Below are 22348 nucleotides of genomic sequence, written 5' to 3'. Positions count from 1 at the left end.
GTCAACCCAGGATGTTTGTAAAAAGTCAAATCATCAAATAGAGAATAATATCTCATTTTGTGATTATTGTATTTAATATCTCGGCAAGGAAAAAAATATCAAAAAGAAAGTAAAGGCCATTCTTACTTATTTGATAAAGGCTTTGAAATCAGGAAGAGATCCTGTAGGACTGATAGGCACTTTCAATAAATTTTCCTATAAAATGGTTGAGTCCACTCTTGCCTTGCACACATTAATTACTACCGTAAAAGATAATTGTGTTGTGACTGAGAGACAAGGGGTTATTAAAATTGATGTTTGGTCATCAATAAGAATGTTTCTTTTTTGACCTTTACATTACTTCTTCAAATCAGTGAGACTGCTTTACAAACCCAATTCTTTTTACCCTCGGTGATCTCAACAAAAAATACATCACCGAGGGTAAAAAAATTGAGCCTTTTATATTAACTTAGGTCAGAGTGGTTGCATTTACATGTATTTTAAGGGTACCTAACAATAGTTTCAGACTCTTTCATAATATGAGATGGTGACAGGTTTTTAAAACAATTAAAAATAGAAAAAGATGAATAAATAAAACTGTTTTGCCTGCCAAACACCTTCAGTTTATTTTTTGAAATTTGAATGCTACAATGCATAATGTGGAACCTACATGTACCATACCAGTAATTACAATTATATGTTATTACTTTCACAATGTTTTTGCAGCAATATTAAGCAATTATTGGATGAGGTTGAGCGTGATATTGTAAATTATCAAGACCAAGGCTGTGTTATCTGCCAAAGCTGACACACACACCCTCAGTCTTGATAATTTACGATATTATGCGATACCGAATTCAATAATTGCTTTATTATTCATTTCGTATACTGGAAAAACATTAGCATGAACATTAAATTATAGAGACAAGAATTATGAATGCCATGATGTTAATAAAAAAGTTTTTTCTCCTTTAGGTATTCGCTGAAGACTTTATAGCTTCCTTTTGTTGACCTTTTCGTATTTTTTTAATCTTTCTCCTATAGTAAGAGATTTTTTATTTCTTCTTCGGAAAGCGAAGAAAGCGTGAGAATGCCATCTTGATGGATCTCAATGCCCTTGGCAAAGATACAACATGACCTTGAATGAACTGGACATGATAAATGTATTATCTGTAGGAAAACCTACAGATACATGTAATACATTATCATGTTGAGTTCACATGATATCAGGGATTGGCTGAGGGCTCTTGAACAATCAGAATTAAGATACTTAGTAAAATGTATAATAAAAAATATGATTTATAGGCCCCCAACTTTGCATGATTATTAGTTCTTAATACAATGGAATACATTTGTGGCTTTTGGAAAATAAACATGAGTTGTTAAGTGAGGCTCTGAATGAGTTATGTACTTTTTCCCCCAAAAGAAATTGAAGATCTATGATCATTGTCTATAGTCTTCTGCAAAAGATCAGACCTTACATGTGTCTTAAGGGTAAGAATTTACTTGGCAATAAAATGTTGAATAATTCATCTTTATTTACTAAATTTATTTCAAAAAGTAATGACAAAAAATTGGTGGCCTAATTTTGTATCTAAAAATACCTATATTAAAATTTCTATTGCTTACTGCAATTTTCATGAAAATGCTAGCTCTGTATGTAGCCTGGGGGCTCTCCCCCATATTCGTTATACAAGTATGTGCCGCCAAACAGGGTATGGTTTTCAGCGATTCTACTCTGGAACAGGGTATATAAAATCTCGCTTGCTCTGGAACAGGGTATATGAAATCACGCTCTCTCCTCTCTGGAACAGGGTATCATTTTCCGATACCAGAATCAGTTATGATTTTCAGCAATCTTGCTCTGGAACAGGGTATCAATTTCAGCAATTTTACTCTGGAACAGGGTCAGGGTTCAGTGGGCTCAGCGGCACATCCCTAACCTAAACTGGCAAGAGTACTGTAATATATGACGTAATGTTATATGATCCCAATGTTATCATTATATAATCATAGACACTACTTATTGTACTTGAGTAGTTATAACAGTGGCTTGAAATAAACATCTTGATTCTACACGATCTGAGCGACTACAACATGGTGTCAGAAGTGGGATATGAGCGAACCATTACTCGTATCAGTTAGAATGGCATCGAGTCTACAATGGGCAGCGCCCAGAGAAATGTCTTTTGAAGGCAACGTCAGCGAGAACTATCGAAAGTTCGAAGAACACTGGAATCTATTCGAGAAAACAGAACTTAAAGGAAAATCCGAAGAGGAGCGATGCTCGTATTTTCTGCTCTGCATTGGCGAGAAGGGTCGAGAAGTGTACAAGACACTGGACCTTCCTGACGAAACGACGACTGATGACAAAGGCGAGACAGTTTGGAACAGGACTACAGCGGATATCAAGACGGCGTTCAAGACTTACTGTAACCCGAGAAAGAACATCACTTTTGAAAGACACAAATTCAACACGAGAAACCAAGAACAAGGGGAGACAATTGATCAATACGTGACAGTATTGAGGACTCTTGCTTCACTGTGTGAGTTCAAAGATCTCAAAGATGGACTCATACGCGACCGGATTGTGTGCGGCATATCTGATCAATCCCTGAGGGAACGCTTATTACGCGAAGCAGACCTGAGCTTAGACAAGGCACTCAACATTTGCAGAGCATCCAATCAATGGAGTCACACCAGCCCAAGTGTCGCCTATGCCTCAAAAGCGCTGAATGAGACTCAACAAAACTATGCACAGATCGAGAAAGAACTGTTTGCTATAGTCTTTGGATGCAAACGCTTCCATCAATACATCTACGGGAAGACGGTAACCGTGGAGACAGACCACAAACCACTTGAAGCAATTTTCAAAAAACCACTATCCCAAGCTCCATCACGTCTGCAGAAAATGCTACTTCAGCTACAAGCCTATGACATCCATGTCAAATACACAAAAGGAACTGAAATGTACATTGCTGATGCACTGTCACGTGCATTTCCGCCGGAAGTCACCACGGAGGATTTCGAAAGAGAAATTCAAGACGAGAAGTACATACATCTTATGTCATGTGAGGCGTATGTCACTGACCGTAAGCTGCAAGAGATAAAGGAACACATTCAACGTGACATCACCATGCAAGCCCTGATCAAACAGATCAGGAGCGGCTGGCCCGAACATAGATCGTCAGTCCCACTAGTGTCTAGAGAATATTTTGCTTACCGCGACAGACTGACCGAGAATGAAGGATTGGTCTACGCTGGACATACAGTGTTAATACCACCAACACTCAGAAAAGATACTCTCCACAAGCTGCATCAGTCCCACCAGGGAATCAAGAAGACTAAGCAACTGGCAAGACAAAGCATCTTCTGGCCGGGAATGTCTACCCAGATAGAAGACATGATATCCTCATGTCCGACGTGTCTGAGACACCGCAACGCCAATGCCAAAGAACCTCTACACCCACATGAGCTACCACAACGGCCATGGCAGCGCGTGGCAACAGACCTGTTCAACTGGAAAGGAAAACCCCACCTTGTAGTAGTTGACTACTATAGTCGCTACCCAGAAGTATCAGAACTGAGGGATGAAAGATCAATAACAGTGATCAACAAAATGAAGTCCTTTTTCAGTAGACACGGTATTCCTGAAGAGGTTGTGTCAGACAACGGTCCCCAATACTCCTCAGAAGACTTCAAAGTCTTTGCAAACAACTATGGATTCATACACACAACTACTAGCCCTAGATACCCCCAGTCAGGTGGACTACATGAGAAGACAGTACAAACTGTGAAGCGACTACTTGAAAAGGCAAGAGAGTGCAACGAGGATCCCTACCTAGCCCTACTCCACTACAGGAACACACCAATCAATGGAGTCACACCAGCCCAAGCCCTTATGAGTAGAACCTTGAGATCTACAGTTCCAACAGCAGCAAAGAAACTACAACCATCTGCGCTGGACCATAAGGAGTTTATTGACAACAGAATAACTCAACAACACAGACAGAAGGCATACTACGACCTCAATGCACAACCACAGCTTCCACCACTGCAAGAGAATGAGGAAGTCAGAATGAAGAAAACACCCGAAGCACCTTGGGAACCAGCTACAGTTGTAACTAAGCACCACACGCCAAGGTCTTATGTAGTAAAGGCTGATAATGGTACCCTCTACAGAAGGAACCGGCGACACTTAATGAAAATTAAGAGTCCAAACATTCCGGAGGAACCAGTAGAAGTCGACATTGAGGATGCAACACCCACATCCGATCCTGTACCTGAACAGAAACCAGAACCTGCCAAGATCGACACACAAGACCTAAAACCAAACATTAGGATGAGCAGTTTTGGGCGGTTAATTAAACCCAACCCAAAATATGCTACATAGACTGATTAATAACCTAGAACCCATGGATTTGATCAAAGACTGTTTTATCATTTATATATTGGTATAGTTTAGTCGTTGTTCCGGTTTATTATTTGAATGTTTATTTAGGAAAAGGGAGATGTAATATATGACGTAATGTTATATGATCCCAATGTTATCATTATATAATCATAGACACTACTTATTGTACTTGAGTAGTTATAACAGTGGCTTGAAATAAACATCTTGATTCTACACGATCTGAGCGACTACAACAAGTACCCCCCCGGGTATGTAGCTGAGAGCTGCACACTGAAATTTGGTCTTGCTGCCGCCAATCTACCGACTGGTTAGGTATGAGACTTGCAGATTACTGAAACAAATGACTCAGAATGTCATTCTTTACGTCAAGTTAGTAATATAAATGATGTATATCTTCTATGCGGCTTGGTCAGCAATAGGATTAGCATGTATTGTGACTGATTTTAACCTGACTTCACTTAAAGGTCTGCGTGTCTTTTCATTAACAGGTAATTTTTCCAGGTCATCCAAGGTTTCTAGACCATCAATAAGCCTAAAGATGTAACAATAATACTATAGATTAATTATTTCCACGTCTATTATTGATATTGATAATAGGTTTTTTCAGCAATAATGTTCATCAACAAGTCATAGTTCAGATATACATTGCCCAACAGGGTAAACTCAATTGCAAAATCATTGTTGTGGGTTCAAAACCTAGATCGTATAAATGTTGACGTGGGAAGAATAAAATGCAGGTTGTCATGAACAATGGAATGTTCATGCCAAACGGCTCTCAAATGCAGCTCCTCTGAATATGCTTTTCATAATTTATATCCACTGCAAATAAAGCAATCATATTTTTCCAACTATTTTCTGCCCAGGATTAGCACTCTATTTTAGGTACATCACACCTGACCTCCCTCCCACATATTGCAGTTACTTTCCAGTCTTGGAGTCCTTTTCAATTTAACATTGCTTTGCACTGATTGAGACAACGGCTACAACATGGAAATTGGTTAATAGACTACTGTCAATCAATTGAATTGTTAGACTAATTATGGGAAGCACCAGTGGCATGCGCTGCCAATGCAACGCCTCTCACCAATGCAGCCTGAGTTCGAGTCCTGTCGATCTCGATGTTGTATGTGAGTAGAGTTGTTTGTTGGTTCTCTCCTGTGCTTCAAGGGTTTTTCTCCAGGTTCTCCGGTTTTCCTCCCTCCTCAAAAATCAACTTCTAAATTCTAATTCGATCTTTGGGCTTTCACTAAGTTTGGAGCCTAGCTCTGTTGTGATTGACCCATGCTGTGACACAACAGCGAAAGCTTTGTAAATTAATTTTTAGGTACATCAGGAAACTACTCTTACTAATGGTTTATTTGACTGATAGTAGTCTGTTGGCCTATTTACCTGTCAGGGCTCATTGTCTCAATCAGCATATTATAGAGGTTACACCTCTATATTGTAATATATTATACAGAGCAGTCTTACTTTCCAAAAACTGTGTACTTCATGTCTAAATGAGGCTGTTTTCCATATGTGATGAAAAACTGTGAACCATTGGTGTTTGGACCACTATTAGCCATTGAAATTGTACCTCTTGCATTGTGCTAATTGAGTAAAATGTAGTAAAAAAGCAGTTGAAATAAATGTAATCTACATGCAATATGAAAACCTTGATTAACACATATATCTAATAATCCACTTAGGGGTTCTGAAGCTAGAAATATGTTCCTGTTTATGCATTCTTGTTAAAATGTTACCCTAAGCCTTTTATTTAAAAATGAGTGCATTTTGCTTTCTAGGGTTGTTATAATGACCTTAGGATATTGAGAATTAAAGACTGATATTGTAATGACCTTAGGATTGAAAATTTAATTTTAATCTTTAAAAAGATTCTTATGACAGGTTAGGATTGAGAATTCAAGACTAAAGCTTTTGTGAACACATGCATCATGGCCATGGTCAATACCTCCATGGTACTGTGATCAATGCTCTAAACTGACCTACCCTTAGAGATGGACTCAACTCATCTTCAAACTTTCTACCCCATATGCTTTGTCCTCCCTTGCCTGTACCTGCAATTAAACAAATATTTTGGCATCAATGACCTACAATATTGTTGCCAAAATTGTTGCTACAATTGTTTTTTTTTCTGACAAAGTACTTTTTACACTAGATACATTACCAAAACTCCCCCTACCTCTACCCCCTTCTACAATACTGTGGTCTAAATCAGTCTTGGAATTTTGGTCATGATTGTGGCTGAAAAAAGCCAAAACCTGTAGAAATATGAAAATACTTTAACTCTAAAGGTATAATGATATACAGTACAAACCTGATGGATCTCCTGTTTGGATCATGAATCCTTTAATGTTTCTAAAAGAAGAATAGGTTATGACCAACAGGTTACACAGATACATATTATATAATAGAACATAATGGACTGTAGTTTTAAAGTGCCTACTATATTGTATGCAGGCTGAATTGTAAACCAATACCATTTAAAGTAAAACTTATGAAATAGATAATGATTAAGGATTCTCTTCTCACTTTTGGTCCAATTCAAATAAGGTCACATTGACCTGTACAAACTGGGACTTGCAATACTGTTACTGTCAAATATGACACTACTCCAAAAAAGAAGGATCATATTTTATAAATTAATTAATAAAAAGGCTGTGCTTGGAAGAGGGTGGGGCGGGGAGGGGGGAGGGGGGGGGGGGGGGGTTGGTTGCTGGATGGGATTATCTTACCTGTGAAAGATGCAGTTGTCATAATAATTACTAGCACATAAAGCTAAAAAATTCTAAAAAAAAACAAGGTACAGTATGAGTGAAATTAGTCTCACCACAGATTCTACATGTATATGTTATGTACTTTAAACGGAGTGGACAAGAAAATTAAGAGAGGGAGAGAGGATCCCCTCCCCTTCCTGGACCCAGGGGAGCCTGGTAAAATGCTTGCCTCAGACCTCTGAGGTCCAGGGTTTGAATCCCAGTCGCCACATGTGAGCTGAGTTGACCATGGTTGGTTCTCTTCCTGACACGAGGGTTTTTTGGCCCTCCAGTTTTCCCTCCCTTCTCTCAAAATCAACGCTAACAAATTAAAACTGGTTAGAGCTGTTTTCTGGGGTCATTCAAGAACTGTATATCATAGCGGCTGCCAGAGGTGCCTTCACATTCTTTCAGCTGGAACCCATTGACCTGCACCACTTGGTACTTGAGGTGGTGTTTATATATTAGTGATAACAAGATCTTTCTCCTTTCCTTTCTTTTCGTTATCCCCTATGCCAAGAGCCTGTTCACAGCGTACTATTATATTCGTAATTCACCACCCTTAGCACCCTAACCCAGACAAGCAAATGACAAGTGGATACACAACCTGTTCCCAACTATATTATAATGTAATGGGCTTCATGTGCAATTTTAGCCAAACATGTTCCTTATTCGGCCAATCAGAATTTCCTCTTTCATTAGAGAGTACATTATTTACAATTGATTTAAAGTGGATAAAGTTGATGAAACAAAACTGTACTCGTTTGTACTCGACGTACCTCGCACGTTTTCGGTGTTTCTTCGCAGTACAATTCAATCTTTAAATCTCCAACATCTGTGTGCAACGTTACCGACTGAAAGAAAACTTCGTAAGTAAATAAGAAATCATAATTTAAAGTAAAACAACTGGCTTTTCCCTACCATATTATTCGAGTAACGATGCTAATCTAATCAACTCCAAAACACATTCATAAACGTTTTACTTCGACCGCCATTTTGTAGCCTCGTCTCTGTTCCTCGACCCAGTCTTTTCGCCTTAACTCCTAGTGACGCCTTGTGGTATTTGACCAAGCCACAGGACTTCAACTGCGGAGGAGAGGGACATGTATTATTATGGAATGTTTTACACTTCTTTTCTTTAAACATGCCCAAAAAGAAGCCTTTCAGCAATAAACAGAAGAAGAAGCAGCTTCTAGAAAAGCGTCAGAAAAAGAGAGGGGAAGGTGAGCATAGTCCTTCGCAACCTAGTTTCCCTGTGAGGGAGACTACTGTAGGATGGTATTTGATGCTGGTTAATAATTTAACGTGTAGACGTGAAGAAACGCTATTTTTTGGGGGGGAATAAAAAATCCCAAACTGTGAAATAAACTATCAATGAAAGAAATATTTAGAAAAAATGAAAAGATTAAACATAGCATGGTTAGTGCTAGTCCTGTAAATGATTGAGCTGCATGTGCTACGTACATAACGTACCAGAGGTTATGCATGAGCTTTATTTATATTGAGCAGTGAAAATAATTAAGTTTTCACAAGCTAGATTTAGCTACCTGCCATTACTTGCAGAGGTTTAACAATTAGACTCACAGCCCAAATATTGTACGAGTCAATAGCCCATGAGGCTGAAGGCCTGAGCTCTGATGAAGACTGAGCTAACTTAGTATTAGTCAAAGACCACTATAGTAGTTAAAGGTTTTCAAAACCAAAATAATGCAAAAAAAATAAATCTCCACCTCATTTCATAATAGTTGGCATCCATGCATTTATTTGACTGATGAGTAGGTTTAGACATAAGCAATTAGACATCTTGCCCTCATGGTCTACCAGTCAATATAGCCTATAGTCTATTAACTTGCAGACCATTTGGGCTGACAGTCTAATTGTTTATTACCTTTCCCCCTCAGTTTCAGGAAAATTTAAAAGGCTGTGCTGGTAAAATATTCATAAGTACATTGCATGTTAAAATATCAGCTTAGGTAATCATATATCTGTGCTAATATATATATATATTAATATATGCAAAAATATAATATGAATTAATTGATTCAAAAAAGATAGTACGTATATGTATAGTAATGTATACATGTACAAAGCTAAAACTAAATTTATTAACAGTTTAGACGCAATAGAGGTGTATTTACCCATATTTTATTGCAGCTCCCTCAAGAACAAAACAACATGCAACATCAGAACACAGTAATAGTTCTGAAGGTGAAGAAGACAGTCTTCAGACTATACAGCTACACAGTCAACCAGCATCACAGAAAGGATCAAGGGATCCAAACAAGTGAGTATTGCATGTTGTCATGTACAAGACTAAGAGACCACAGGCAGCCCAGGGATAAAGGTTATTTCTATTTTATTTTACTAGATTTCTGAAGGAGTCGAGAGCAGAAATAGAGGAGAGGAAGCAGAAGGCTAGAGAGCCAATAATATGGGTTGCTGAGGTATTTATAACTGTGTTATAATTATATATGAAAAAGTAGCATTATTTGACTATTCTCAAGCCATATCTTATTAGCTAAATAATGTCACAACCAATCATCTTTATTGGCCACTCATGTATTAAATATATAGCCCACTTCTGAGATACACTTTGCTTGTCTTATGCAAAGGTTTCAGTTAGAGGTTACTTGCTTTAATTCTTTTCTCCTGTCACGAATCACAGCGCATTATGAACAATAATAATTCTACAAAGTCTCAATGCTCTTACAAGAATGAATAAACTGAAATGAAGAAATAGAAACATAAAGTGTTTTTGAAAATGCCAATTGGCAAGGAGGCAAACTTGAACTAATCAGAAATCATGACAAGTATAGAATCTCAGCTAATGGCCACAGTGGGACTTAAATCCGGCACCTCCAGATTACGAGACTGATACTATGACCACTTGACCATGCTGCCCCCTTGAATAAAGCCCCCATAAACAAAACCTCACATAATTGAAACCTTTGTGTGTGACATGAGAAGAAAATATATCCAAGTGGACTATTTAATAAAATAAATTTTGTCTTATTCCAAACTTATCAAACAATGTTTAACTTGAAATCGTTCTTATTTATGCTTGTTATTTTGACACATTATTAGAATAATTTATAATTATAATCATAACCATGTCAAATGTACTTTAATGCTAAGATTACACACTAAGAAAATCTTAATATCCATTAAAAAGAAACTAAAATCCATTAAAACACTCATTAATAATTCATAAGCTTATGGTCCAATTGGAGCCACCATACACGTCACGTGCATGAACCTTTATACCCGATAAAGTCCTCTTCATTAGTATTCAAGTGATTTTATATAAAGACACATGTGTCTTTATGTAAAGACACGTGATCTTTATATAAAGACCACTTGAATACTATGAGGATGACTTCATCAGGGATGAAGTATGCATCCAAGTTTAGATGAAGACATAGAACTTCATCAAGGTCATAGTCAACCCTAATGATCTTTGACTAACATGCCTGTCTTTGCCTTGGCACACAATATCCAAGGTGTGGGAGCTTCTATTGAATCTGGTTGCGCATGCCCGTTACGTCAAATCTCTCCAGTTGAACCAAAATCTTATAAATTGTCCATGATTGTTTTAAGCAGTTCAAAAAACTCGTAGATCGTATTTTATCAGGTATAAAAGCACTCGGCTACGCTTCGTGCTTTTATACCTGATAAAACACTCCTACTTGTTTTTTAAACACTACTTAATTCCATGTCAGTTGTATGCTTCAGAATAGAGTAATTTAAAAAAGGATTGTGTTAATTTGCAGATGCTTTGTACAGTACGTATTATTCATTATATTTTTAATGTACATTAGTATTTTGAGTAACCTATTTGATCATGCCTTTGCTAAATTTGCTAATAAATATATTCTAGAATGAGCTGGAAAAATCCATTGAAGAAGTCTACAGGCCTGGATCAGGTAAGGCAATCTTTGCTCTGTTATCAGGGGCAGATACAGGAATTTTAGAAGGGGGGTGGCTATTAAAAAAATTTAACTGGAATTTGAGGAAGAGGGGTGTGACTAGTCACCCCTTTTACCACTCATGGATCTGTGCCTGGTTATTAATATATTGTACTTCCATGACCAGCAACATGTACTAACATTGTATTCCTAAGAGAACATTTGTAAATTTTGCTTTTTACAAAATTTTAGAACTTCAAAACTTTTAATGTGCTATTTTTAAGTTTTTAGATATTACTTATAATAATCTATTTGTTGAGTTATAATGATTATACTTTAATATAAGGAAAATGGCAACTGAACTCTAAAGATATCCATGTCAGATGGTTAGTACACTCTATAATTTTAGTATAACAATTAATTAATTTTTTATCCTTATAATTATAAATACCAAAGTTAGCAAGATTACGGTTTAAAATTAAGCAGAATGAATCTTTTTTTGATATCAGAATAACTCTAAGTTCTTTTTGTTGAAAACTTTCAGTTCTTGATATGCCAAAAAGGCCTCCTTGGGATTACAGCATGTCCAAAGAAAGAGTAGAAAAGAATGAAGAAATGATGTTTCAACAGTACATAGAAAAGATTTATGCAGAGCACGACCGCTCTGATTTGAGTTATTTTGAATGCAGTCTTGAGGTAATTTTAATTATTCAAATAATAATTGTTATATTCTGTTTATATTAATGTGACATCCTTGAGGCATTAAAGTCAGAAGAGAGCTATTTATGTTACAGTGCTTTTCACATTACTTTACCGTGGTGGGTTGGGAGGTTAGTTCAGAAGTTCCTAAGTTGGCAATGAACTTCCGAACCTCGAGTGAAGTTCAGTGAACCGTGAACGGCTTACATCTAAATTTCAAAATTTTGCTGAAATTGTATCTTAAAACCTCAAATGTTCCAAAACCCATATCAAAACAGGTCAATAAGATAAATACCTTGTATTGTGATAAAATCCAACTTGGGAATTGAGTTTGAAAAGCATTTCCGACAAGTTTCTCAATTCAAGATGTTATGAATTTCAAAGAGCATGCACTGGAATTTCATTTTGAAGTTCCGAAGTTTGTTGCCAACTTGGGAACTACCAAATGACCTTCCCACCACCGTGGAAAAGTAATGTGAAAAGGACTGTAAAAAAGAAGAAAAATGATACTTTGAGAAGATAACATGTATTATTAACTAGTTATTATTTAGCTAGTTATCTCTTCTTATTATTTGACTATATAAAGTTAATACTTTCTTATACATTAACTCACATTGCAATTAGAAAATTAAAGGTGAAGGGTAAATCTTAATCTGTATCTTTATAGATAAGTCATGATGAAAACTTGAGTTAATTTTTCTCTACTATAAGTAGTAGTAAATTCTAATTTATATTTTGATTCATGCAGACATGGAGACAGCTTTGGAGAGTGCTGGAGGTTTCAGATATTGTTGTTATTGTTGCTGATGTCAGATTTCCGGTAAATATTTAAATGATATTAATATTGAAAATGTCAATTTAAAAATATAAATAGTTACCTGAGTGTTACCTGAATGAGTGAAATTATTTTAATTTGATATAAAATTCCTAAAGTGGGTTGAAAGCCTGCACCACCGTGGTAGCCTTTTTGCTTAAATTCTCTTAAAATCTCTGGATGCTCAACTGAATCTATTATTAATATTTGTCAGAATGAATGTCATTGAACAAATGAATGATTTTTTTCTATCTAATTTTGTCCAGTCTTTAACATCTCCTGGTTAACTTTTTTAGGTCCTACATTTCCCACCAGCTCTTTACAACTATGTAGTTCATGATCTGAACAAGCATGTAATTTTAGCTCTGAATAAGGTATTTTTTATTGTATATTAATATTCTGGATGTCTACAGTATTTGAATATTTCCATAATCCATGTCTTTGACTGTACTTGTACATGACATCATCAATGTTATACTAATGGTAATACATCACGGGGTATACTTCCAGTGCATGGTAAAAGTTCGCCAGAGAATCCAATCCTATCTTATAATTAGTAGCAATGATTATAACTAGGAATCATGAATTCTATATTCTCAAAACAAATAAAAAATACAGCCTTTGCTAAGCTTTTTAAGAAATACAAAAAGCTGTTCAAATTATTGAGTAAATGTTATGCATTGGGTGACCTTTGCAGATTAGAGAATTAAGGCAAAACAAAAAAGCCAAAATAATTGGTGATAGTCAAGGTTTTATTAGTAATCATAATTTCAGTTCCTTTGAGATAGTGACTTGAAGACTGTTTGATATTATTTCATTTCTTTAATTTAGATTGACTTGGTAAATCCTGAACTGGTAGTAGCTTGGAAACACTACTTTAAATCAAAGTATGATCAAGTCAGCATTGTATGCTTTACATCCTTTCCCAAGGATGAAAGTGAAAGAAAAAGTCACCAAGAAAAAGGTTTCAAACGTTTAGCGTGTTTGATAAAATTTCTTTAATAGCAATATCTGAATGAGTCACTTATGAATTCATATATTATAGTCTTAAGAAAGACCAAGAGAAGAAAAAAGCGTGGTTTTGCTGTTGGTCCACAAGAGTTGCTTGAAGAGTGTTCAAAGATCTGTAAAGATAGAGGTATGTATAGTCACTCTCTGTTCTGAGCAATCATGTGCGCCTTTATGACCATCCAACATGTGATGGTTGACAGTTGGCTGACTGTTGGATGGCAATTGGCTGACTGTTGGTTGACAATTGGCTGACTGTTGGTTGACAATTGGCTGACTTTTGATTGACGATTGGCTGAATTTTGATTGACAATTGGCCAACAATTTGTCAACTCTTACACAATATCGTTTCTTTAGAAAACGTTGGCAGCACAAAGGCCAGGTGAGGGTTAGCTGTTGATATGGAATAAAGAGGGATGTTGACCAGTCACAGTCAACAGGGCATCTTAAGGATGCTTAGTTTACATTTTACTTTTAGTAGTGTCAGGCCATGGTGAAGTGGTACATTGTATATTATGCTGTTTACATAGAATTAGTATAGAACTTTCAAAACATTACGAGTGTCTATTAATTCCAAATTGCAAACGATTTTTTTGTTTATAGTTCACTCAACAAAACTTCAGTAAAAAATGAGAAGCGACGCCATTTATCTCTATTTGGCAGCTGATTTTCAGTCCATTGCACAACTGAAATGCATAAAAAAGATTAGTAACGGCTTTAAGATTTTATTTATATGTTTTTAAGTACAAAATGATAGAAAATAATTGTTTTAACATTGTTTTGGCCGTGTTGTCATAGCAACTTATTTCGGTATTCCTCCTCTTGACTAATCAGAGTCAAGTAATTTTGTTGAGTGTACTATAAGACAAGTAGTACTTACAATGTCTTGTATTATCCCCAATAATTATTAATAATGATTATAAACAATTAAATAGTTGAATTGAGCAGCTGGGAAGAGAAAATAGCAAGTCAAAGCAGAGGATCAGAAGATGATGAATCACCATATTATGATCATGACAACTTTTCTGATGATTCTGAAGGTGAATAATACTCATTCCTGCCCATAGTAATATTTCTATTTGCTTTATAATGTCTATGTCCATGCAGGTTAAGCGAAGTGAAATTACAACAATAAACAGCCTTATAGTGATTTAGACGTAAATTCTTTCTATAAATTAATATTATATTTTATCTTTTCATGACTTGCACTATCCTTCAAAAACATCACCATGTCTTTTGCGCAAAATTGGGCACATTGAATTGAGTCAATTAAAGTAAATCATTATGTTGGTTTCCTGTTAAAATCTTGTGCACATGCATAACTACAGTAAACATATGTCTTCAAATACTATCAAATACTGTATAATACTGGTTGACAGTTTTCATATGACTGTGCAAAGCTCACAGCACAAACATGGTCATGACATGGCAAGGATTATGCCAGACCAACTGTATCATATTGGATGAGAATTTACTCTCCATCCAATCAAATGCCTAAACACGGCATAAACATGGCCTGGACATGGTCACGCCAATGTCACGGAACTGCCAGACCAATCACATTAAGGGAGAAAAAAATCCCCAAATTAAAATTCTAGTAAGAAAACATGACCACTGCAGCAAGGTATGCATATGGCACCAGCTTTTACACAGTTATAGGAAAACTGTTTTTCCATAAACCTATGACTATGTACATGTATGCTGAGCATTTGATTTACTTTTGTGTGCAGAGGAAGATGATAGCCATGCAAAAAGTGAAGATATTCTCAGGAATGAATCTATACTAACTCTGGGTCTGGTTGGTCAGTATTTGCCCATTGGTTTTAATTGGATAGATATTTAATTTCTGCACATGCTCATTATTCAAGTTGGTTTAAAAAGTTTGATAAGACAGTGTCAATTTTAATTTGTCTGAACAAGTTTTGATGAGACAATTATTTAGTCCTTACAAATATTATGGTAGAGTGCTTTACCATATTATATCCATGAAAAACTTTGCAAGAAATTTGCAGAAATTGCAGTAAGTTCAGTAGACCCTATTAGCGCACAAAACTTTGCTTTAATTTGTACAATTTCTTGTTCATGGATACATGCATATATTATGGTAATTGCACTTGATATGCCCAATTTAGCTCTCCATATGTGTTGATGAGCCTAACAGTCAACTAATGGTTTGTAAAAATGTAATTATAATGTGTGTAATAATGTATTGATCAGTTGGTAAAATAAATAGGAAAAGACTAAGTGCACGGTCTTGAAAGCAATCCTTGGCCTAACAGCCTCGGTTTGTATATTCAAGATCTCACCCACAGTTTTCCCTATCTGGAACTTCTAGATAGTGAATAACATTATATTTCTAACAGGACAACCAAATGTTGGAAAGTCTTCATTATTGAATGGACTGGTTGGAAAAAAGGTAGTTTCATTCTACAGACAGTAACTTCATTATCCCTCAGTTAGAGCCTGTTTCATGTTTCTGTGGCCTTACCTTATTTTGAATTAAATTGTTCAAAATTTGTGAACTGATTTTTTTTTCATAATTAGGTTGTAAGTACTTCACGGACTCCAGGACACACTAAGCACTTCCAGACCATATTCCTAACTCCTACGGTTAGGCTGTGTGATAGTCCTGGCTTGGTTTTTCCCTCTCTGATTGATAAACAGCTGCAGGTAACTTTATAATATAAATATTATTGATACAGTAAAATCTGGGTCGTAAGCCCTGGGTTTATATGCTCATTGCTAGGGTTTTTTGTAAGAACCTTTACGTGAGTCACGAGTAAAAGGGCGATGCTTTTAAAATACTGTATTCCAGAATGAGTGCAGTGTTGTATATTAAATGATCCCTTACGTTACGTCATAGTCATTAACATATTGGGAATATAAACCTTCGTATCTTAAAGACCCGACATTCAAATGACAAAATATTTTCACAATCAACTATCCACTATGTAAAGAATCGAATCTGAAAATATTGTGTAAAGGCTTATAAGCACTTTAAGGTAATCTGGTCTCTGGGGTTTTGAATTATCAAATAAATTGACATCATTTTAAAATAACTTAATTTATTGCATTTTCATTTTGTCCTTTAAAAAAATGTGATCCAGCAAATAAAACTGTTGTTGCAAGTAAGAGATGGCTATAAAGAAAAATATGTAATTTGCTTGATATTGTTTGATAGAATCAGCAATACTGAACCTTGTGTTTGAACAATAATTTAGAACAATGCACAGAGGGTTGATTGCTCTAACTCCTTATCCCTGCATCATTCTGTTGAGATCAAGTCGGATTGGTATTGGCACTAGATTCAATTTAGCAAGTAGTTCATATCTCACCATTCATGATTGTGAGTAATTGTGAGTTTCTTCTTAAACATGCAGATCCTTGCAGGCCTTTACCCTGTATCTCAAGTCAAAGAGCCTTACACTTCAATTGGTTACTTGGCGGCAAGATGGCCAGTTATTCAACAGTTACAGCTTATTCATCCCATAGATAATGAGGCTTTGAATGATGAGGAAAAGAGACATGCTGCAGGAAGAAAGGACCATCCTTGGTCAGCATGGGATGTCTGTGATGGTACTGTAGTATTACTGACAGTTCATTTCACAAAACTTTGGCCACTTTGTTTAAGCTGAAGTTTGTTTGCAAGTTTGTAACTTGATTGTCATTTAAATTCACTAATTGAAGTTCCAAAGTTGTCAGTGTTCATTCAAACTGATAATATAGTGCTTCAAAGACTCATCAAACCAAGTTCACAATGAAGTTCACAAGTTTGGTACCAACTTGGGGACTTGGAAACAAACTTCAGAATCAAAGTGGCCAAAGTTTTGTGGATTCAACTGTTAGTAGCCTAAATTCAAATTTTATAATGCTCCCATCTTGTACCCCTTCACTTTTCATATTAAGTCCCTGATCTTAATTTTCATAATAATTTTCTTTCACTTTGCAAAACAAGCCAGCATGTGAACATAAAAATGGCAACACCTGTGTGTGCTCTGTAGCCTGCGTCACATCCAGAATTTTCTTCGTAAATAGTATTCACGAAGAAAAATCCGGATGTGAGGCAGGCTATGTGCTCTGTCATCAATAGAGCACAGTTCTAGCCTGTCAGAACAAGCATACGCACAAGTATTTACTTAAGTGGCAAGTTTGGAGTAAACACCAGGTTTGAATAAACTCCTGGGCCAGATAGCACTTTCAGATGGTTAAGTCCTTGATTTTTCAGGCTGTGCTGAGGAAACATCAGACCACCTGAAGGAAAGATCCTAGAAGCACATGACTGAAGAGAACCAACAACAAGCGCGGGAAATGAACCTGGGTCATATTGGCGAGGAGCAGCGCATTAATTAACAGTACACACTACATCACTTCCCACTAATGTTTTCAAATATTTCCTCCCCTGTAGCCTGGGCAGAACAAAGAGGATATTTAACTGCCAAAGCTGGAAGAAATGACACATATCGAGCTGGTTTGTTAACAGCATTATTTTTACCACTTATAATAAATGAAGAATGTAAATAAGGGAAAGTATTTCTGGTCGAATGCCAAAGTTTGCATTATATGATATTAATTGAATACATGAATGGGCAGCTGAGCCAAAAATTGTTTTAGGATATTAATTATTTATTATTTGACTATAAACACTATCTAGTACAGGTTAGAAAAATGTTGACATTTTTTTATATCAGTCTCTCCTTTTTTTTTTTTTATTTGTAAAATGGCTTATCAAACCATATTCAATTTAAAATACTTAAAAAAATATATTTCAACTATGTTGAATCTGTTATTTTAGCAACCTGTAACCTATAGGTACAGGTCACTAGAAAACTAAATAAAAACAGTGATGTAATACTATATAATGGTGGATTTGACTGTAACTTGTGCATGTTTCAGCAAACAGTATCCTCAGACTTGCTGTGGAAGGCAAAATACCATTTTACTTTTATCCTCCTGGTTTCATCACTAACAAAGGTAAGCCTATAGTTTCCTCATTGTTTCCTTTGTAGCTCTCATTAGCATCTGTCCCAGATCCTGCTGGACAGATTGCTTTTTATGCAATAAGCATGAGAGATGGTTAGTATGAAGTGTAGGCACTGAGTGTGGTCACTGCCAGGGTTTCTTTACATCATCAGTGGTTTTTTTACGTCCCTCCACTTGAAAGTCTAACCATTTGCAGATGTAATTACAAAGGCAGCACTTTCTCCTCATTTATTTTAAGACCCTGAGTGTTGGTCCGGCTTGGACTCAAGCCTCGACCTCCTGCACGAAAGTACAATACTCAACCAACTGAGCCAACCAGTTGGCAGTTAAACTGCCCATTCAATGAAAACCAATGAAGTGTCAGCTTCCATACAATATGTATTTCTGGAGGCTCTGACATTTGACATTTTGTTAAAAAAAGCCCATAACCAATTTTTGTAGCTTTGTGTGGTGATCCTAAACTTATTTAACTTTTTCTTGTGCTTTATCATAAATTATTTAGTTTGTTTGTTGTGTTGTTCTCTCCTATATGCTGTAAGGATTTTTCATGGGGCCCTTCTGGATTTCCTTTCCCTGCTAGCAGAGCCTATTTTCCTTTTGGTTTGGAGGAAAAAAAATAGGCTCTGCCGCTGTCCATGATCATGGACGAAGGAAACCAGTCTTAAAACCTGTTATTAACTGGGTACATGTAGTGCTCGTGAGCAAATTTGGCCCAAACATTATTTGACAAGGTGGCTGTCAAAATGATGACAGCGTTGCTAAGTCACGCATCACCTGCACAACAAGTATAATGCCCTACATCGGCAAAGCCTATTTTTCTCCCTCCAAAACAAAGGGAAAATAGGCTCTGCTAGCAGGGAAGGTTTAAAATTAAAATTAACAATTATTGTAGTCCTGCCCCCTTTCACACAACAAGAAATGCATGACTCTTCTATGAAAAACAATGAGGAATCAGCTTTCTTCAAAATAAAGCATTTTGACCTCCCCTCTTATTCAGCCCTAGCCTCCAATAAGAAAACCTAATTTCCCTTATTTCATGATAGCCAATAGCATAGTTTTATTTATTTAATCAAATTTCAAATACATTACATTCAGGTTCAGTCTAATCTAATGTATCTGAGCTAGACCAAACAGAATTCAAGATTCCTTTATATAGTCTAGCCGAGATTAAAAATATATACTATAGCCAAAAATATATACAAGAAAAACTAATTACAAATTAAATAAATTAAGAATACTATATTAATAATTAACACAAATAAATAATATACTAATTATTTAATAACTACCATAACTGAATTAAAACTAATAATTAAATACAAAAACTATTTGAGCAATCTATAGTTATTAAAATATTTAGTCTTATAAAAAGTAAATCAACATTTACAAAATTTGGTCAGCGTATTGGACTCACTAATATTAAGAGGTAAACTATTCCAAAGTCTACAAATTCTTATAAAATATGTATTTTTAAAAGATTCAGTACGAGAAAAAGGAACAGTAAGTGTCAAATGATCAATATTGCGAAGCGGTCTAACTCATGTACGAAACAAAACATATCTAGATATATCTAATTGGTACAAGTTTTTAAAACACTTGAAGAAAATATCAAATCAGAAATTTCTCTCTGATATTGCAATGGTAGTAAATTCAACTTAGTTAGACGCTCATATTCAGATAATTGCTTGCCTTATATCAATCTAGTGGCCCTGCCTTGTATTTGTTCTTACTTAACCACATTTCTCTTAGTAAATGATGACCATACCACACTAGCGTATTCTAGTCGTGACCGCACCCAAGTCATATAAAGTAACTTCTTAGTATTAATATCATCAATATCTCTACTTGTTCTATGAAGTAGATTCAACATACGTTGAGCTTTAGAGGTAATATGATCTACGTGATTATTCCAACTCAAGTCATCACTAACTAATACGCCAAGATCTTTCTCAACACTAACCCGCTCTAATTTATTTCCCCCAAGAAAATAATTCCCTAAATAATTATAAAGTTCCCTTTGTTTTTATCTATAGATAAATGGTTACAACATCCTGAAACCAAAGCTATATCTGAGCTGCAAGAGAAATACTCTCAAAGCAAAAAACAAGAAGAGGATAATTTGCTACAATCACAAAGTGAAGATGAGGAAGATGATAATGAAAATGAAACTAAATCAGATGCAGTTGTTTCCAATAATCCTTTTGCCCTTCTTTCTAACGAATGAAATGATAATGATGCTCAAGTTTAATATAATTATTGCAACTACAAACATAGAGATAAATTATTTCTATTAATAGTAATAGGTGTTGCAATGAAATACTGTACAAATGTTAACTAAAGATTGTTGGTATTGATAATAGGGCGTTCATGGGCAAAAGATCCTAGAGTGAAGTTGTTTAACCCGTGAAATAGATATTTGATTAATACACTTTAGTAGACCCTAATTCTATTGTAACATTATACTAGAAGTAAAATAAAAATGAGGATCCCTGACTTCGTTTAGCCATCAGAATATGTGGAAGTTCACCCTTTTTATGGTAAAAACAAGCAAACAAGGTAAACATGAAAAGCTGTCAAAAATAAGTCATATTTTATTGAAAAAATAAATTTGTTGTCCCCATTTCTCACAGAAGACTAGAAAATAACCACCAAATAACTAGTTAGCATTTGAAATTTGTGTTCAAAATTAGCACAATAAACTGTTATTGTGCTATAAGTGTGGACTTGAAACTTATTCCATTTATACACAAATATGTAATTTCGATTTGATCCCATCGTCAGCTTTTTAATTTTTTTTCTCTAAAGTTAGGTATCATAAAGTACTTTCAAAAACCGGAATAAAAAAGGGGGGTGCCCGACTTTGTTTTAGACCTATAAGAGATTAAAGATGTTTTTATAAAATTTTGCTTATCAAAACATTGGAATGACGTCATCACAAAGAGCGCGTGCTCACTAAATTCATGCGTAGAAAGGATGCGCACGAACAATGTGCATGAACGTCATTAAGTACATGTAGTAATTGCCAAGAACTGCATTACATGCTGCTTGATGTGCTTGTTAATCTTTCAGGAAACAATATATTGTATCTACTTTAGGGTTGCCGAAGACAATAGCACAATACTATAAGTTTATTAGTATGCCCCAACAGGGGTTTTAATTACTAATTTACAATCAAGAAAAAGAAGAAGAAATAAGGACTAATTACAAAATTCAGTTATCCTAATAATTCTATAATATCCTAAATATAATCCTAATTAAATCTAATCCTAATAAAATGAGACCCTCAGCACTACCAAACTGTCTTGTGATGCCTATAACCCAATACCCAAATAATCACTTGGTAATTAAGGGGCATTGATTGACAACTGTCACATGCATTATACATATGAGACAGGACCCTATAGCTGCATTTTCCTGCAATATGGACTCTGGGGTAATGAATACCCATTGGTACTATTATGCAGCTCTGACATTTTCTTAAACAGTAAAAACGGAGACGAAGACATTTTTTTAAAATTAGCCCATTTATATTATAGTTTTATAAGATATTTTTATAGCTCTGATTGCCTGGCTACCATGTTTTTATTAGAGAACAGAGACACATTTGCGCAATGTTGTCCTAAAATATTTTACAAAAGCAATATGAGATGGCAGCTTATGTCTGATATAAATACTCTGGGAGCTGTAGAGCGCTCGAACAGCAAGAGAAAGATTCTGCTATGACTTGTGTTTCAGAGTTTGCTTCTTTTGTGCTCTACAGCAACCAGCATGCTTACATCACAGTACAGAGACC

General features: G+C 35.6%; 2 protein-coding genes across 3 annotated transcripts; one reads left to right on the top strand and one right to left on the bottom strand.

Moving 5' to 3' along the window:
• Positions 1-579: 579 nt before the first annotated feature.
• LOC116296477 (peptidyl-prolyl cis-trans isomerase-like 3) lies at positions 580-8212 on the bottom strand. The gene is made up of 7 exons (XM_031704498.2): positions 8071-8212; positions 7929-8003; positions 7129-7181; positions 6711-6751; positions 6383-6450; positions 5864-5982; positions 580-4925 (listed from the first exon to the last, which is right to left on the bottom strand). The coding sequence occupies exons 1-7, from the start codon at positions 8071-8073 to the stop codon at positions 4790-4792; spliced, it is 495 nt and encodes a 164-aa protein (XP_031560358.1). The 5' UTR covers positions 8074-8212; the 3' UTR covers positions 580-4789.
• A 6-nt stretch (positions 8213-8218) lies between these two features.
• LOC116296476 (guanine nucleotide-binding protein-like 1) lies at positions 8219-21177 on the top strand. 2 transcript variants are annotated; one of them, XM_031704496.2, is made up of 17 exons: positions 8219-8372; positions 9304-9433; positions 9518-9593; positions 11027-11072; positions 11599-11750; positions 12502-12573; positions 12864-12941; positions 13399-13531; positions 13613-13705; positions 14511-14615; positions 15306-15377; positions 15939-15991; positions 16120-16245; positions 16956-17151; positions 17981-18043; positions 18469-18546; positions 20589-21177. In XM_031704496.2, exons 1-17 carry the CDS (start codon positions 8294-8296, stop codon positions 20777-20779), a joined length of 1743 nt encoding a protein of 580 aa, XP_031560356.1. In that variant the 5' UTR covers positions 8219-8293; the 3' UTR covers positions 20780-21177. The 2 variants fall into 2 exon arrangements, with proteins under 2 accessions (XP_031560356.1, XP_031560357.1); XM_031704497.2 differs by lacking the exons at positions 8219-8372; positions 9304-9433; positions 9518-9593 and adding an exon at positions 11401-11440 and having other exon boundaries at positions 11053-11072.
• The last annotated feature ends 1171 nt before the right edge of the window (positions 21178-22348 follow it).

This window comes from Actinia tenebrosa, unplaced genomic scaffold, assembly GCF_029948245.1.
Source record: "Actinia tenebrosa isolate PJP-AT-01 unplaced genomic scaffold, QUT_ActTen_1.0 PGA_scaffold9__36_contigs__length_13948895, whole genome shotgun sequence".
Taxonomy (NCBI): domain Eukaryota; kingdom Metazoa; phylum Cnidaria; class Anthozoa; order Actiniaria; family Actiniidae; genus Actinia; species Actinia tenebrosa.
This window is presented reverse-complemented; position numbering and strand designations above follow the sequence as displayed.

Coding starts and splice junctions, on each gene's coding strand:
- LOC116296477 (XM_031704498.2), bottom strand. Junction 7,182..7,928: donor AAACACCGAAAACGTGCGAG/GTACGTCGAGTA, acceptor GTTTTTTTTTAG/AATTTTTTAGCTTTATGTGC. Junction 5,983..6,382: donor AGTTGAGTCCATCTCTAAGG/GTAGGTCAGTTT, acceptor TTACTCAATTAG/CACAATGCAAGAGGTACAAT.
- LOC116296476 (XM_031704496.2), top strand. CDS start 8,294: ATGCCCAAAAAGAAGCCTTTCAGCAATAAACAGAAGAAGAAGCAGCTT. Junction 11,751..12,501: donor ATTTTGAATGCAGTCTTGAG/GTAATTTTAATT, acceptor TGATTCATGCAG/ACATGGAGACAGCTTTGGAG. Junction 13,532..13,612: donor AAAAAGTCACCAAGAAAAAG/GTTTCAAACGTT, acceptor CATATATTATAG/TCTTAAGAAAGACCAAGAGA.